This window comes from Clupea harengus, chromosome 13 (genome assembly GCF_900700415.2).
Source record: "Clupea harengus chromosome 13, Ch_v2.0.2, whole genome shotgun sequence".
In the NCBI taxonomy this organism is placed as follows: Eukaryota; Metazoa; Chordata; class Actinopteri; order Clupeiformes; family Clupeidae; genus Clupea; species Clupea harengus.
The window spans coordinates 2,490,583-2,508,082 of NC_045164.1; the positions used below are offsets into that span (position 1 = coordinate 2,490,583).

At 49.1% G+C, this 17,500-nt stretch overlaps 1 protein-coding gene across 3 annotated transcripts in view; it reads right to left on the bottom strand.

Moving 5' to 3' along the window:
* The window catches only part of macrod2 (mono-ADP ribosylhydrolase 2), a 455,835-nt gene that overhangs the window by 6,692 nt on the left and 431,643 nt on the right, over positions 1–17,500 (bottom strand). For all 3 annotated transcript variants that reach the window (XM_031579216.2, XM_012829891.3, XM_031579217.2), the window contains 5 exons: positions 17,199–17,258; positions 14,442–14,531; positions 11,360–11,482; positions 10,241–10,312; positions 5,014–5,097 (listed from right to left, as the gene is read on the bottom strand). In XM_031579216.2, the coding sequence (XP_031435076.1) occupies positions 5,014–5,097; positions 10,241–10,312; positions 11,360–11,482; positions 14,442–14,531; positions 17,199–17,258 (429 nt within the window). The remainder of the gene's footprint in view (positions 1–5,013; positions 5,098–10,240; positions 10,313–11,359; positions 11,483–14,441; positions 14,532–17,198; positions 17,259–17,500) is intronic.

A 17,500-nucleotide genomic window follows, 5' to 3' on the forward strand; every position in this document is an offset into this window, starting at 1 on the left:
GAAGAGAGTAAGAGAGAGAGAGGGAGGGTGAGAGAGGTAGGGAGGGAGAGGTAGAGAGGGAGAGAGAGAGAGAGGAGAGAGGGAGAGATGTGGCTGATACTGCAGCAGGTCAATCTCTCCATTCATTTCAGACGTTAACTGCTCTGCTGTCATCTCTTACTGGTGCGCACCTCGGACACGAGTGATGAGGCAAGAGTGACACCGGGAATGTGAATGTGAGTCTTCTGAGGAAGCTTGTCAGTGTTTACATCCACAGTCTGCCTCAATAACAGCAAAAACATTACAAATGACTTCATCATGGAGTTTTAGTTGCCTGTGACTGTGCATTCGAGTGCCACTATTAATTTTTAGCATTTCAGCGCCTTCTCTCTAGATTGCCTGGTGCAATATATGAGCTCAGTTTTCATCATGGTAATTTGATAAAAGTTTGATAAGCTTTCCCACGTGGATCGTTCTCTCTAGTCACGTCAGTGCCTGAGCAAGAGGGGAAAACAACAGCACGCTAAAACCCATCAGGGAGGAGAGAGGGAGAGAGAGGGAGGGAGAGAGAGAGAGAGAGGAAGAGAGAGAGAGAGAGAGAGAGAGAGAGAGAGAGAGAGAAATGGATAGTCGCAGAAATAAGTCATATTCGTATTCAGACAGGCAGAAAATTAGATCCTCTACCTCTTATTCGCTTAAGAGATGGGGAGTAGTTAGGCTTTTGTTAGTCAGCACAAATTTACAGCAAGCCAAATCATGTCCAAAGATGTCAAAGACGCCCTAACATCCTTTACCCGCTTTCTCGCTTTCTTACTTCTCATCCTGTCCAGGTCATCTAATGCTATGCCATTCACAGATATACATGAGAGCAGAAACTAATGCAGAAATCCACGATGCCTAAATCTTTACAGTGCAGTATTACAGCATGGAATTCAACGTATATTAGTGGTACCAGTGATCTATAATCTGGTATATAGTTTTAAAGTCGTGCTAAGAGGCTTGAAAACATCATACTGTATTATTGAAGTACTTAAGTAACTTCATATACTGTATTATTGAAGTACTTAAGTAACAATACACCAGTAAAGGCATTCGGTGTGTCTCCGTCACGCACTGACACGTGCGGTGAGGTTGGCATGCCTCTTCTCCGGGGCAGCACGATGACATTTAAACCAAGCCAACACAGTGCAATAATCAATCTGTCAGATTATTATCTAAAGTGGATGGAGTCAAAGGGACAAAATGGGAGGGTGAGAACTGCATTATCCCACCGACTGGCAGGCTGAACACAGCAGAAGTCCCTCAACAGTATGGGTATCCATCCTCTCTTTGAAACCTTTCTTTTCTTTCTCTCTTTCTTTCATCCCTCTATACACCGACGCTTGCAGCTTCCTCTGCATTTACGGAGCGGAGCTTCTGTAGGGGCGCTGAAGGGAAGAGTATTTTTGTTTGGCTCTTCAGTTAAAATATCTACAATCTTTCTCCAGTATCCCTAGCCCTACCTTTAAGACTAATGCCCCTGTCAGGCCAGTCAGGTTTAAGATAGACTAGTGTTGGTTCTCTTATAGATGATACTGTTCTTATACTGCATATCTTATTATATGTAATATAATGGAGTGGCTTGCTGTCCTTTTGCTTCTTCCCAGCAGTCCTCACTTTTGTTGCTTCATGCCAGAATACTGCTCTCACAAAATACACACACACACACACACACACACACACACACGTGTCCAGCTGTTCAAGCCCAAACTATCCAGTGGCCAGTGGCCCACATTCTACCTGGCAGGAGGCCGTGATTAATCAAATCACTCACTCACTCGCTTGTGTGCACACATAAAAATATAAACACATGAAAACACAAACAAACACAAGCGCACATACACGCCGACATCTTGCAGACACATACACTGGGACATGCATCGATCCTTACGCAAACGTTCTAATATCTTGCACACACACGCACGCATATGCACACACACTAATATCTTGCACACACACACCTACACAGACCCAGATCTTGAACACACATACACAGAGGTCCAAATATAAGAATATGCATGCAAACACACACACACAGGTTGAGAGGTGAGATTGCCCTGCCACTCAGGAGGGGTAATAAACAGAGATGGCTTCACGGGGGCGACAGGTGCAGAGGCGTGTAAATGCAGGGCTCCCCTCTGTGTGCAAACACCCTCTCACACACACACACACACACACACACACACACACACACACACACACACACACACACACACACACACACACTGAGTGACACTGCTCTGCATCTCCTGAACCACAGGCAATGAAAGCCCTCTCTTCAGCCCCAGTGATGGAGTGGCTGCTTAATGCCGGCAGTCCTGCCTGTTTCTCGGGGCAACTTTTCATCTCGTTGAAACAAGAGAATGAGAGAGAGAGAGAGAGAGAGAGAGAGAGAGAGCGAGAGAGAGAGTGAGGGAGAGGAAATGAAGAAACAAGAATCTCGTGAGAAGCAAACGAAACCCAAAAGGTCTTTGACATGGGTAAATAACGGGTCCTTCGAGCCGCTTGGGCCGACACACTAGGGGCTGGCCCTGAGTACCGCACCGAATACTCTTATCTGTCCAAGTGTTAAACCCTCAGTCGCACCGAGTAAATGAGAGAAAGTGCCTTCAATGATCTCTCAAATGGATGAAATCGATCAAACGCCAGTGCTGGCCGGGCCCTCTGTTCCCTCTGCTATGTGTCTGTGCCATGCTGTGCACTGATGACAATGAAATGAATGCAAAACATGAGAGGCAAGACCTCAAGAGGGGAGTGGTGGGGGTGGGGGGGTGCAAACCAAAAGAGCTAATGAAGTGGCAAATGTGGAGAGCAAACCATTTTCACATGTAAATATTCAGGAAAAAGTCCACAAGTGTGTGTGTGTGTGTGTATATGAGAGGGGTTGGGGGTGAAGGGTGGAGGGGTGGTGTAAGGGGCAAGTCTCAAATGAATGGCCACACTTACAGGATACAGGATAGGGTCTGTGTTTGTGTGAGGGAGTGTGTGTGAGTGTGAGAAAGAGAGTGTGTGTACGTATGGGTGAGTGGGGAGTCCTCATCGCTGTAAGATGCCAGGGCACCACAACAATCGAAGCCAATTAAAAACTAGTGAGATGTGACCCTCGCAGTGGGAAGGGCGCACTCTTGTGTAAATGCCAAGGCCTCTTCAGCACACTCCTGTGAGAGCCCCTCATTTATATTCCACCTACCCACAACAGGGGACCAGCCAAGGAAAAAAACAACAAAACAAAAGGGGAACCAAAAGACTCTGCACGCTAAGTGGCTTGCCTGCTGCATTTGTGTAACCTTACACGCTCACCCCCCCCGACCCTCCGGGGTTAAGGCACAGGGCCTTGGGGTGGGAGGCTGTGGAGCCTCTGCTATGTGCCTCAAAGGGGCCTTGTGGCTCTCCTCTGGAGAAGGACATGCTTGAGGGAGCACACAGGGCACAAAACCGGCCTTTCAGACCGGGGGCTGAAAGGAGAACATGCACCCCTCTGGGGCTTCAGGGGGCACCGGGATGAACATGAGAGGGCGGGGGAGGCGCGAGGTATGCAGGGAGGTGAAACAGGGAGGGAGTCCGAACAGGTGCTGGAGCAAGTTTCTCAGAGTGCATTGCGGACAGAGCCGTTTCTCTGAGATTGCTTCTCCCATTCACCTTTTGAACTCAGGATTATTTGGCCTAAAAAAATATCATAAATTAGAGCAAATGTGAGTAAAAAAAAAAAAAAGGAAACATCACAGTATGATAGAAGTCAGATTCAGTTCGCTGTCACGGTCAGGCTACAAGGATGGCCTCTTTCAAACACGGACACCCTGCGGTGGAGTTGAAAGTTGAAACATTAATATTTCTGAGGCGGAGGGCAAGAGTGAAAGAATGTTCTCCTCCCCCCTCCCCTCCCTCTCTCTTTTTTCTCCTCACCTTTTCCTCATCTCCATCTTATCCTCATCCTCTTTCACAAGTCACAGTGCAACAAGAAGCAACCTAAAATAGATCCATATGAGGTGCAGCGGTGGGGGTGGTGGGGAGAACACATGAACTAAAGTTCCACCTAAGTTTGGGCTGATTAAGACACAGAGGAGGAGGACGATGAGGAGGAAGATGGCGGTCGGAAAAATGCAAAAGACGACCCCTCAGCGTGACCTACATACTTGCTAAACTCGGCTGTCAGCGTGTGCCGGGCCTTCTCTCATCACTCCCAGAATTCCTTTGCATAATCTTGGGGTTGCATTTTCCATGCGTGCATATGTGTGTGTGTGTATCTGTGTCAAAGTGTGTGTGTGTGAGATTGTGTGTGTGTGTGAGTGTGAGTGTGAGTGTGAGTGTGTGTGTGTGTGTGTGTGTGTGTGTGTGTGTGTGTGCGTGTGCGTGTGTATGGATATACGTGTGTGTGTGTGTGTGTGTATGTGTGTGTGTGTGTGTGTGTGCGTGTGCGTGTGTGTGGATATATGTATGTGTGTGTGTGTGTGTGTGTGTGTGTGTGTTTGTGTGTGTTTGTGTATATCTGTGTGTGTGAGGTGTACTAACACATCCTCCTCTATGATATGAATGTAGAAGTAGAGGAGGACATCTCCAGGATTCGCTAATTAATCACGATCGACCTCTGCACACAGACAACCCACACATGACAATCAACGCTTTTAGAAAAGCCTCTGACCCTTGTGTGTGCTTCCAGGAAGTGTGTAGATAGAGTGCCTTATTTGCATTAACTACGCTGCTCTGGATTTCCATACGGCCTATTAAGCAGTTTTTCTCCCTCAAAGGTGTCCGGAGCCAAAGCGGGTCAGACGAACGGTTTTGTCTAACATTTTGAGGAGGTGAGTTTGTGAGGAGGAAGAGAGCATAAATCACAATCAGCTGTGTGTGTGGGATCAGGCTGGTTGTGAGTGTGTGTGTGTGTGGGGGGGGGGGAGTAATGTGTTACTGCCGGGAGGGAAGGGTGTGTGTGTGTGTGTGTGTGTGTGTGTGTGTGTGTGTGTGGGGGGGGGTCCCCTGATGGGTTGTCAGACTCACCTTCCACGTCACCTTCCACGTCCATGACCTCCTCCTCCTCTGCCAATGGAGCCCTCACCTTGGAGTCGGAGATGTTCACGAAGCCTGGAGAGGAGAGCACAAGACACGCTGACATACAACCAGCATCCGGGCCAGAGCGCAACGTGCGCGCGCGTGTGTGTGTGTGTGTGTGTGTGTGTGTGGAGAAATATTGAATGTGAATAGTCATGGGTAGAGACCAGGGGGTCTGTCTGCAGACCAGACTGCCCCTCGGGGACAATGAAGGCAATCCATCCATCCAACGCCTTCCGCAAAACAATTTCCATGCAACGCCTACCTCGTTGATCAGACACACCCAGATTACGTGTGGGTCTGCCCGTGAAGACACTTAGGTCTGTGCGCATATTTTGAAATTACCAAATGAATGTGCCCTAGTTATCAAAATAGCTTTACGCAATGTCCTTCTTTGTTGCACGTAAGAACCCAGTGTGCATCTATCAAATTAGGGCCCGTGTGTGTGTGTGCGTGCTTACATGTGTGAGTGTGTGCGTGCTTACATGTGTGTGTGTGTGCGTGCTTACATGTGTGAGTGAGAGAGGGTTCACAGCCTCTGAGTGATGCTGAAAAAGAGTCCTTGTACTTTTAAGTGGCTATGTGCTCACGCCTTTTAGTTGAACAAATAGACACAGGTTTTCATATCTGACTACAGAGACGATCAAGGCGAGTCACAGAGCTAGCTCTGTCCTCTCTGTCTGCCTCCGTCAGCCTTTCCCATTTTCTCCCCGGCTGCATTTTTCCCAAGCCCTGAATGAAAGCAAGGGGCAGTGACAAGGGGTGCTGATCAAAAGAGGATCTTCAAAGCGCCGCTAAAAAGCATGTCCCCCCCCAAATTATTTCACCCTTTGAAGCTGATGCAGGCCTGTGGGGCCACAGGTGACTCTGTAATGGAGGCACAAAGACACACCCAAGCACACAGACACACAGGGAAGGGGGCTGTTCAAACCCCCCCCCCCCCCAAAACAAGCACACAGATGAGAGGCTTCTTCTCGAGTCCCAGCATCCAGCGCCGAGTGGACCGCCATTACCCGCCAAGTGCACCGGGAGATGGTGCGGGTTTGGGCTATAATCAGAACCCAAAAGCATGGCCCAGCATCCACTAGTCACTGGTAGTAGAGCCCAGTGCATCTCAAGGGGCCATGGAGGGCCAGACTCCCTCTCATTTATTTGACAGAGTGGCAGGGATGCTGGGTTGAGCCCTCTCCGCTCCTCCCTGGCAGTGTGGTTTATCAAACATCCCTGTCCAGCTTTGCATTTTTTAATTGTGCACAGTGTGCAGGAGCCGAGGGGGGGGATTGTCCTCCTACCTCCCCATCTCTCTCCCACAGGTTCCGAGAGGAGGGCCAGTTTTCTTCCTCGAAAACTAAACAAGTCACAGTATGCGGTGGCAGAGCCACGTGGAGCGGACGTCTGAGAGGGTTCTCGAGCTCCGTACGGGCTTTGGAGTGGGCGTCATCGGCCTGAGAGGCAGTGGCGTGATGGATCTCGCGGCTCTGCACCGCGCCGGCACCACGGCTCGCGGTGACTGTCTCCGGAGGCCCTTGCTACGAGGCGCAGCGGCTCGAGGGCAACTGTTAATTGTGCTCTGACAGCCATTAGCCAGGGGCTGTGGCTAACAAAGCTCAGCGAGACTCCTCCGCGGTCTGCTCCGCGCTGTGCCGCGCTGCGCCGTGGGGTCCGCGAGGGCCTCCCGTCACACACAAAACAGCGAGTGAATGTAGCACGAAAGCGCCAATTAAGAGAGACCGCCGAGTCCCCACCTGCTAGCCCTCAACAGGCTTTCTCCTGAAGCAGGTGATGCGCCAGCAAACAGAAAAGAGAACACCAGCGCTGATGATCCGCGCGCCGTCCAGGTCATTCACAGGAGGCATTCGAGGAAGCTGGGAGAGAAAACGAGTGTGCTTTGATACCTAATGACGAGAACCTCAGATAACACGCACCCCTATTTGTAATGAATGGAGGAGCCCCTTAGGCGTCAGCCTGCTTCAATCAAGGCATTGTTAAGAGAAGGTCAGTGCAGTCGGCTACAGCGCTGCCTCTTATTAGCAAAGGCAAACAGGCAGTTTCGCTAAGGACAGGCCATAAAGTAGGCAACTCAAGGCACAGGAATACGCAACAAAAACAACTCAACATAGAAAACTATGTGACGACATGCATAAACAACAAAGCCACAAACTCTCGCTCCGGTAAACACAAATACACACACAATTACACTCAAACTGAGCCTTGCTCTGGCATGTGCATACACACACACACACACACACACATACACTCAAACTAACACTTTCTCAGGCTAACACACACACACACATACACACACACAGAAAGTCAGTCACATTGGCAGGATAAAACACAAAGGCAGCGAAAAACAGAGCCCAAACTCGGGGGCGTTGGTGACACACATGCGTTAATAGTCAGCAGGAGCCTGTTCTATCTTTGATGTCTCTCTCTATAATTGATGTTGCTTTCCAGGGAGGTGCATGAAAAGCGCCCAGGCTTTTGCCGTTGTGTTTTTATTTCCTTTTTATTTTTTTTTGCAGGCACCATATGGCAGTGGCGGATGCAGCTGGGTCGCCCACTTTCTTTTTTTTCCCCTTCTTTCAGCTGCGTTTACAGAGTACCCATCAGCCATTGGGACAGTGGCGCACGGCTGCTAAATAAAGCAGGCCGTCGCCATCAATAGTTAACGGCATGACACCGTCCTGCGGCGCCGCAGCAGACAATCCTCAAAGTTTCGCCCCCGAGAAGTAAACAAATAAATAAGTCAACAAATGCTTGAATAAACAATAATGTGTCTTTGCCGGTTTTCGGGGATAGAGGGTGTGTGTGTATGTAGGGAGGGGTGGGGGTGGGGACTGAGGCCAAGGCTGAGGCTGTGATTTAAAAAAAAAAACTCAGAGAAAAGGGAAGGAGAAAGGAAGGAAAGAAAGTAAGAACAAAAACAAAGCAAAGAATAAAAGACACAGAGAGACAAAAACAAAGAACGAACGAAATGAAGGAGTAAAAAAGTAGGGCTGGTAGAGAGTGAAACACAGAGCTGTTATCCCTACTGAGGTGCTGTGACGGCCTGCTGTGTGTGGATCTACAGACACTCTTTTTTTTTCTTCCTTCCTTCCTTCCTCCTCTCTCTCTCTCTCTCTCCCTTTCTTTCTTTCCTTCCTCCCCCTCTCTCTCCCTTTCTTCCTTCCTCCTCTCTCTCTCTCTCTCTCACACTCACTCACTCTCTCCCTTTCTTCCTCCCTCCTCTCTCTGTCTCTCTCTCTCACTCTCTCCCTTTCTCTTTCTCTCTCTCTCTCCCTTTCTTCCTCCCTCCTCCCTCTCTCTCTCTCTCACTCACTCACACTCTCTCACTCTCTCCCTTTCTTCCTTCTTCCTCCCTCTCTCTCCCTCTTTCTTCTGGCTCTTTTAACACATTGGTGTGCTATCAGCCCCGACTCCTCACCTTGCTCGCTGACACCAAGCAGAGAGAGAGAGTGTGTGAGAGAGAGGATCATGCGGTGAGGGACGCGCTCCCACACCAGACGCAGCCTTCTGGAAACCTCTCTCATCTCGCCAGCCACCTCTGGTAAACACCGCGCAAATGACCTCACTCTGAGCCTCAGGCTCCTCACCGCCCGCGGCCGACAGTAAACACACAAACCACAAAGCACCCGTCACACACCCGCGCCATTCCCCCCCCCCATGCTGAGCAAGAACAGTAGGCTACACGAAAGCACCAACACAACATTAGGCCATTGTTGAGAATTGGTAGAGATCGGGCAGCTTCTTTTTGTTTTGATAGTCCATGCACGCACACAAACATTATGGGACAAAATAGTTCCATATGTGTTGAACTATCTACTGCTATGTTTTGCTACTCATCCTTAAGAAAGAAACAACACTATTACATATGCACATTCAGCAAACCCCTCACACACACACAGACACAGACAGACAGACACACACACACACACACACACACACACACACACACACACACACAGACACAGACACACACAGAGCCAGACAAACTGTGTAGTGAGGACAGTAAACGAGACATTCAGATATGGTGTGAGTAATTGCACTGTAGCAGTTCATGGCTAGTGAACATGCTGACAATAGAGGATAAGCTATGTTCTCATTACGCTCAAAGGCAGCAGAGCTTGGCCGCTATTTTCCATCATACCTGTACGGGAGGCTACGTATAGACTGTCCATGAAACCAGCGCAGCGTGACAGGCACACTCACTGGAGAGAAAAAAAAAAAAAGAAACGGAGGACCATTCATATGTAGCTTTAGGCTAAGCCAGCCATTCTTGCTAATTTATGGATGTAGAGCAAGGTTGTCGAGCCCACGCGCTGTGCACTGTCCACTTGAGGGTCAAAGCAAATATAGAGGTAAATACGTCACACACACACACGCACACACACACACACAACAGAATCATTAACAGCCTCTCTTGCTGTGAAGAGAAAGAGTCATAGAGCAAGGGTGGGTGCTGTGAAGTTATGCCGCTGTTCTACATGTTTCATGTTTCATAGGCCGCCTCCATTGCCCATCGCCTGTGCGACCTCTCAAGCGATTGGTCCTCTTGACGACTGCGCTCTGTGATGGTATTAGTGAACATGTGTTCTGTGTGAGGTTCGCATGAAATCACACGCACAAAAGGAGCCCAGCCAGCTGTAAACACTCCCAGCAGGAGTGTGTGTGTGTGTGTGTGTACTGGACGGGAATCCATGGGAGGAGGAGGAGGTGTGTTTGTGTGTGTGTGTATGTATGTATGTGTGTGTGTGTGTGTGTGTTTACAGGTGTGTTTAATGTGTGCTCTCATGCAGGTGTAAATAGTGCACTGAAGTATGCAAATGTAGCTGTTTGCGCAGTGTGTTAGTGGGCATGTCTTTTCAGATGTGTGAACATGTTAGTCAGGGTGTGTAAGAATGTGTGAGTGAGTGAGTGAGTGTTTGTGTGTGAGTATGCTTCTGTCAAGGCATGTCCTATGTGTATGTGTGTATCTTTGCATGCACCCATCGCGTGTGCATAGGATTATCTATTGTAAGAAGAACTCATGTATATGAGTGTGTGTGCTCACATCAGAATGTCTTTGTGTGCACAGGGTTGTGTGTGTGTGTGTGTGTGTGTGTGTGTGTGTGCATCAGTATATGTGTGTATTTTGGAGTGTGTTTTCTCCATGACTGGAGTGTGTGGCTCTCACCCTTTCCCAGCTTGTCGTCCGGCACCCCTGGACTCTTCTTCTCCAGCTGCCCAGAGCTGCTTTCTCTCTCTGCTGCTCGTGTGGAAGAGAAAAACACAACACAGAGAAGGATCGTTCAATTAAAGAATTTACAGACTCCTCCATCTCCATCTCCCCCCTCCCCTCTAGCTCCTTACGTTGCTCAAGCCTTTGACTGTTGCCTCTATTACTCCCCTGCTGCTATTGCCTGCTAGTCTTTTCTACCTGGCCGGGCCCATTCACTCCCTACATGTACACTGGAATTGCGTGGCAGCCAGCCAGCCTGATTACGGTAATCATTTTTAATAACGGCCACTGCACATCCAGTTTTATTTCCTCAGCACTGTGCCAATGAATGGGAGACAATGGGGATGTGTGGGTGAATTACCCATCGCAGGGAGTTAGTCTGGGTGGGATGGGCACAACCTCCCACTGACCTCAACAACACCCCCCCCCCCCCACACACACACACACACGCTCCACACCCCTCCATCGTTTCGGCTGCCATCCTGTCATAAGGGTTGAGAGACAGCCACTCGAATGCACGTGTGTGGCGAACACACCTCATTGTTTATTTAACCCTAACCCTAGGGTGCAATTAGACGGTTCCGTTATGTCCCGTCAGATGCAGTTGTAGTTTCACACCTATTATTACAGTTAATCATGTGTGCATGACCTCGGGCGCTGCCATCCTGATAGACTCTCCAGCACTCAGGGCTTGACTGTGCTGATGAGGATGGACCTGATTGTGACTGGGTATCCACTGAGCTTTTGGATGAAGACTTGGGAGAGTTGGAGGGAAATGGAGGTGTATGTGTGTGTGTGTGTGTGTGTGTATATATGAGAGTGTGGATGTGCATGTATGTGTGTGTATGTATGTATGTATGTATGTATGTATGTATGTATGTATGTATGTGAATATATATGTGTGTATGCGTGTGTTGTTTTGTGTGTGTGTGTGTGTGTGTGTGTGTGTGTTTGTGTGTCCTTAAATCTCTTTACACTCTTATGTGCTGCCCGTCCCAGGTAGTATGTTGTGACAGAGGGTGTGTGAGGGTGAACCAGAGGGCACGGCTGGCCAAGGCTCTGCTCTGCTCTTACCAGCTGCAGGCTCCCCTGCGCCACCTCTCTCCTCCTCTTTCTCCTCCTCCTCGTCCTCCTCCTCCTCCTCCCCCTTGGTTTTCCTCTCGCCTCCTCCTGCTTCGACAGCGGACTCCTCTGATGCTGTAGAAAAACAAACAAACACACACACACACACACACACACATAACTCACTCTCTACAGCACAGTGCTATCTCTGAAGTCCATCCTGTCACCCTCACTGAGCTGGCTTCCAGCACTGAAGTGAAGCGTGAACAGTGGGCTTTGGTTCCTACACTACTGACATTACCGCAGCAGCCGACGAGGAAGCTGATCCACTGGGTGTCGGCGCGATCACATCCCTGTTTGTGTATGAGAATATGATCAGCTACTTCCCACTAAACTAAAGCAAGAGCCTTCTCTTTCAGCTGGGCTCCACGGAGCTTGATGGTATTCCACAGGCCTTGCAGGTGGCTGTCAGACTCACAGTGAGTGTGTGTGTGTGTGTGTCTACATGTCAGTATGTGTGTGAGTGTGTGTGTGTGCGTATCTCATTGATATCAGCAGGATGACGTGACGTTTGTATATGTGTGCGTTTCTTTGTGCAGAGAAGGAGTGGCTTGAGGCAGCTGGGAAATGGTATCCCCAGCCTCTGGCAGCCATGTGCCAACTGAACAGGTGTTTGTGGAGCCCCCCGTGCTTTTGTGGCGGATTTGTGTGAGTGCCCGGCGGAGCGGCCCGGCTCTGTGTCATGGCAGGCTGAGCGTGACTTAAGCTACAGATTCGTCATGACCTGCCTCTCGCCATTCAGGAGAAACCTGCCTATAGGTGTGTGTGTGTGTGTGTGTGTGTGTGTGTGTGTGTGTGTTAGGAGGGGTGTTTAGAGGTTTGGTTGAGCAAATTGTGTTTCCATACTTGGTGTGTATCTTTGTGTTCTGTAGTTGTGTGTCTTCTTTTTTCCGTTCTTATTCCTGGGATTAGAGGTTCTATTAGCGAGCGAGTCAGTCATGAGGAAGCCTGTGTGATGCACACGACTCGCTCTGACTGCCCCGCCTGGCCCCGGCGACCAGCGCTCCCTCTGCCCAGAAACCCCATTTTATCCACCACTGTTTCGTGAAATCAATGCGCCTGTCCTTGCGTGCGGTGGCCCTTTCATTCTCCAGGCTCTGTGGCGTGCTACGGCCACTGCCTCACTGTCATGCTGCAGCAGCCATCTTGGCTTGGAGAGCAGGCATGCTATTCATCTCAGGAATAATAATGGAGGCATCACACTATTCTCCTCTCCGTATGCGGGATTATGATTTTCGAATGTTGATAAATAAGGGTAAATTTAGGCTCCCCTCCTAGTTTAAGCTGTAAAGTGTTCAGTTCAAAAACATGAATTGGACAGCATCTGTAAAAGGGCTATTGGTTTATTGTGTGCGCAGCTTGTTTTCTAAATTTATTTTCTAACAAAGTCGATAGAAAAAGATAAAAAAGGGCTCCCCCTCCTAGTTAAAATTATGACTGTAAGGTGTTGAATCCAGAGCAATAAAGATGAATTGGACAGCACCCATACAGGTTATTCTTTGTGGAAGGAAAACCTCAAGCTTCAACTATCCTGATCGTGCCGAGCCGGTCTCCATGGTGTTGAGCTTCAGTGAGGACAGACATAGAAGCATCACATCACATCTCACGTCATGCCTGAATTAAGTTTGTTGACTGTAGGGGATCCCACTGATTTCAATATTTAAACAACAATAATTACAAAAACAGAGCAGCTCCATAAAAACCACAAAGTGTTTCTCCTGTGCTGTAATAAATTTGTGCTGTTTATTATATAATACGGTCCATGCTCTGTCTTGCATGAGGCATTGCAGACCTGTTGCTGAAGCACAAATTGTCATATTGAAGTAAGCAGGAACAGCTGTTCTCCGTGAAAAATTCTAATCACTTGTGTTCCGGCTCTCTCTCACTCTCTCTTTCCTTCAGTCAATCCTCCCCTTTTTATCTCTCTACCTCTTTCCATCCTTTACTCTCTCTCCCCCCTCTCTCTCTCCCTGAGAGCCAGAATCCATCTGTGTGCTTACAGCCTGCACCTGGTTCTGCTCTTGAGTGGCTTACATAGTTGCAGCAAAAACCATCCATTCTCTGATCCACCCACACAAACACACAGACGCACACACACACACACACAAACACACAGACGCACACACACACACACACATACAAAGATGGCAACAAACAGAAAAACAACAAACAGCCAGAGGAGGAGAGAGATGTGAGAAAAGACAAACATGTCCGCAGGTTCACACACAACACACACTCAATCAATAGATGTGTGGAAGGTGTGGTATTGATCGAGTGTTTGTGGTGGTGCTGATGGGAAGCACATTGAACACCCCATATCTCTCTCACACACACACACACACACACACACACACACACACACACACACACACACACACACACACACACACAGAGACACACACACACACACACACACACACACACACACACACACACACACAAACACACACACACTAATGTCATCATGAAGAGCTTCAATCGGTCACTAAGAGTCGTTGTGCTACTGATCTGTTCCCTCACTGATTAACTGATGAAGAGGAGACGATAGCAACCCAGAGAGAGTGAGGGAGAGAGAGAGGGAAATAGAGATAGAGAGAGTGATAAAGAGAGAGAGAGAGAGGGAGAGAGAGAGAGATAGAGAGGGTGTTTTTAATTACTATTTTAAATGAAATTTTCATTATTATGAATATTATTGTTGTTTGTGAACATTCAAGCACACACACACTGACAACACAAGAAATATTGTCATTCCAAGAAAGATTTGAAATGAATATTTAAACTGAGAGACATAGAGAGAGAGATAAGGCGGGAAGGGGGAGTCCAACCATCCAACCCCATCTGTTTGTCCACCCACTCACCTGCCATCCTCTTCTCTCCTGGCCTCCCTTCTTTATCACAGTGCCCTATTTGTCCTTTACCATTAACTACGCCTCCAGCAACACACACACACACACACACACACACACACTCTGCAGTTGGCTCGGGTGTTAAACGCATCGCCCCCCACCCACTGGTGCGGCTGCCTGAGCTTTACCTGTGGCCGTCTCCTCTTCTTTGTCTCTCTCTTTCTTCTTCGTCTCCGGGCTCGGCACAGCAGGGTCCCTCAGCGCTGCCTCGTCCTCATCTGGAACAGAACACACAAGGTGTGGAGGTGAGGAGAAGTGTCCCCAGAGCCCCCCCCCCCCCCCCCCTCCAGACACCACCCCACCCTGGCGGCCCCTCGTTCCGAGGCAGGGAGTCCTGTGTCACTCAGGATGGCCTCACATTCAGACACCCACCTCGCTTTCCCTCTCTCTGGCTATGCTGTTTCTTCTTTACCCCAGCAACCCACCAACTCAGCTCCCCAGCCACCCACAGACTTGAAATGAGACATTTTCTGTCAGTGAATGCATATGTTTTTTTATTTAATTTTTTTGTATTCTTCTTTGCTCTGAGACGCGCCGAAAATAGATGTGTCTCACGGACACAGAGGAGAGGCGAGCTCGTCGTGAGGCTTATCTGCATTGCTTTGGGGTCCTCACAGACTGTCTGTCTGTCTGCGCGCAAAAATATTCACGTCTTTTTCTTTTCTTTTCTTTTTTCCTTCTTCCCAGAGACACACCGGACAAAACGAGCCGACGTGCCAAAAGAACCGGACTTAAAAATAACTCGGTGTTCGCAGGTGCCTGCAGAGGAAGCTAAGTAGGGGCCTTGATGCCGTTGTGTGTAGCGCAGGGTGGGAGAGCGCTCCATTTGTCTTTCGGCTGGAGAAACATAATTGCCTACCTACCATCCCCAGTCCTTGGACCGGGGCCAAAGACTACATTTTGCTTTTGCAGGGCCGCCCCACGAGAAGCTGTAGCCCAAATGTGCGCTTTATAAGGCAGGGAGGCAGGCACACCTGCGGAAAAAAAGTGTGTGAGCGTGGGAGTACTGATGCACACTGCAGTGAGCAGGAAATGCAATGTCTCACCATGGAAATGGAAGGGAGATGCACACTTCATTATAGCCCATCGGCAAGGCAGAGAAACACACTAACTCTGGGAATGACCCGGGCCCTGGCTCTGTACAGCCCACCATTTAATTCAGCACCAGCCAAACAGCCTCTCTCTCTCTCTCTATGTGCTCTCATCTCATCCACTTCCATCCAACAGCACTCTATGCCCCCCTTCTCCCCCCCCTCCCCCTTAGAGGCAAGAACAGGTGTGGTGTCAGAGAGATGTGTTGAGTGGTGTGTGTGTGTGTGTGCATGCTGTCTGCCTGGCTGGCTCTCTGTGTGTCTGTGTATCTCTCTCTCTCTCTCTCTGTTTGTGTGTGTGTGTGTGTGTGTGTGTGTGTTAGAGAGAGAGAGAGAGCCTGATTTAATGCGGGTGCACTGGAGCATGTTTTGCTGAATATCTGAGTGTCTGTCCTGTTTAAACTGGAGCGCATGTTTGAGAGTGACCATGTTTGTGTAGCGTTAGTGTGTGTGTGTGTGTGTGTGTGTGTGTGTGTGTGTCGTGTTTATCTGATGTGTATGGTGTGCTTGTGTTTGTGAGTGAGCAATTAATTGTGTGGGGCTGGGAGCGTGAGTATGTAATTGTACGTGTGTGAATCTGATAAATGTCTGTGTGTGTGCATGTGTGTGTGTGTGTGTGTGTGTGTACGTGTGTGTGTGTGTGTGTGTGTGTGTGTGGGGGGGTTGGGTGGGGGGGTTGGGGGGCGGACAGTGGTGTCTCATTAAATGGATGTGCTCACTGCTGTGTATCTTGCCAGTCCTCGTTAATGACCATATCTGACAACCGTTCGCTGGTAGGTAATGAGACAAGTTCAAGGACAACATGGCCAATCTAAACACACATGCAGCTCAGCTCAACTCGGGTGAGGAGAGTGGTCCACGCCAAGCAATTGGCGAGGGTGTGTGTGTGTGTGTGTGCGTGTGTGTGCGGGGGGGTCAGTCACCGAAGCGTGACTCACAATCTATACCTCCACATTCTACACGCCTCAACGCCCCCCTAGAAAATAAGCCTCATTCTATGTGCTGCTTGAGACTGGGAATACATCTCCACATTCCCCTTCCACCCTGTGCGGGGGGGAACACAATATCTAAAATGTATCAAAGTGTTCATTAACATCTGTGCTCTTTTTAGTCCTTCCCCGAGGGGCAGGGTAACATTTGGTGGCAGCTTGTCTGGCCTCAACCTTCACGACAGCGCTATTACCATGACACACTACCTGTCGTGCAGTGTCAGGCGGACGCGCATGACTTGGAACACGCTCCGCGGGTTTATGCCATAACAGAGCCGGCACTGTGTCACCGGTGTCATAATACCGCCTGCGCTGTTTGCTGAGAGTAGGCCCGACACCTCCACACACTGGCATTATGTCACGCACCCGGGCCAGGCTCCGCGGTGGCTGTGTCACAGGGACGCCGTGCCCAATGAGGTGGGCACAGAGGCTCAGCTAGTAAGTAGGCTGTTGGTAGGTGATCTTTCATGAAGGCCTTTTCACAATGTCATTCATGAGTTCTACTACTTGACACCAGTCAGATCAGCAGAAGCACTTAACTCGTGTGTTGATACTCAAAATGCAGTATTGTAGTAGCATAGCAGTATATCGTAGATATACTGCACCACTAAGCCCTCTGTTTCGGCACTGTGTAAACGATCAGGGTGTGTGTGTGTGTGTGTTTATGTGTGTGCGCGTGCGCGTGTGTGTGTGCGTGTGTCCGTGTGTGCGTGTGTGTGCGTGTGTGTATGTGTGTGTGTGTGTGTGTGTGTGTGTGTAAGTGTGTGTGTGTTCGTGTGTGTGTGTGTGTGTGTGTGTATTGTACCTTGGGCCTGACTGGCCATCTCCACATCTCTAGACTTCTGTTCTTCTTCATCCTCCTCCTCTACTTGGAAGGGGTTTGATTTTTGAGAAAAGCACAGCATTAATGAGGATCACACTAGTTACGGAGAAAGATCTTAGAAGAACAAATCTACTTTTCCCATCTTTATTTTAACAACTTTCTCACACAAGCAATAGAGAGAGTGACACAGAGGGGGGGAGAGAGAGAGAGAGAGAGAGAGAGAGAGAGAGAGAGAGAGAGAGAGAAAAAGAGAGAGTTTCATCTGCCACTGTGATGATATGTAT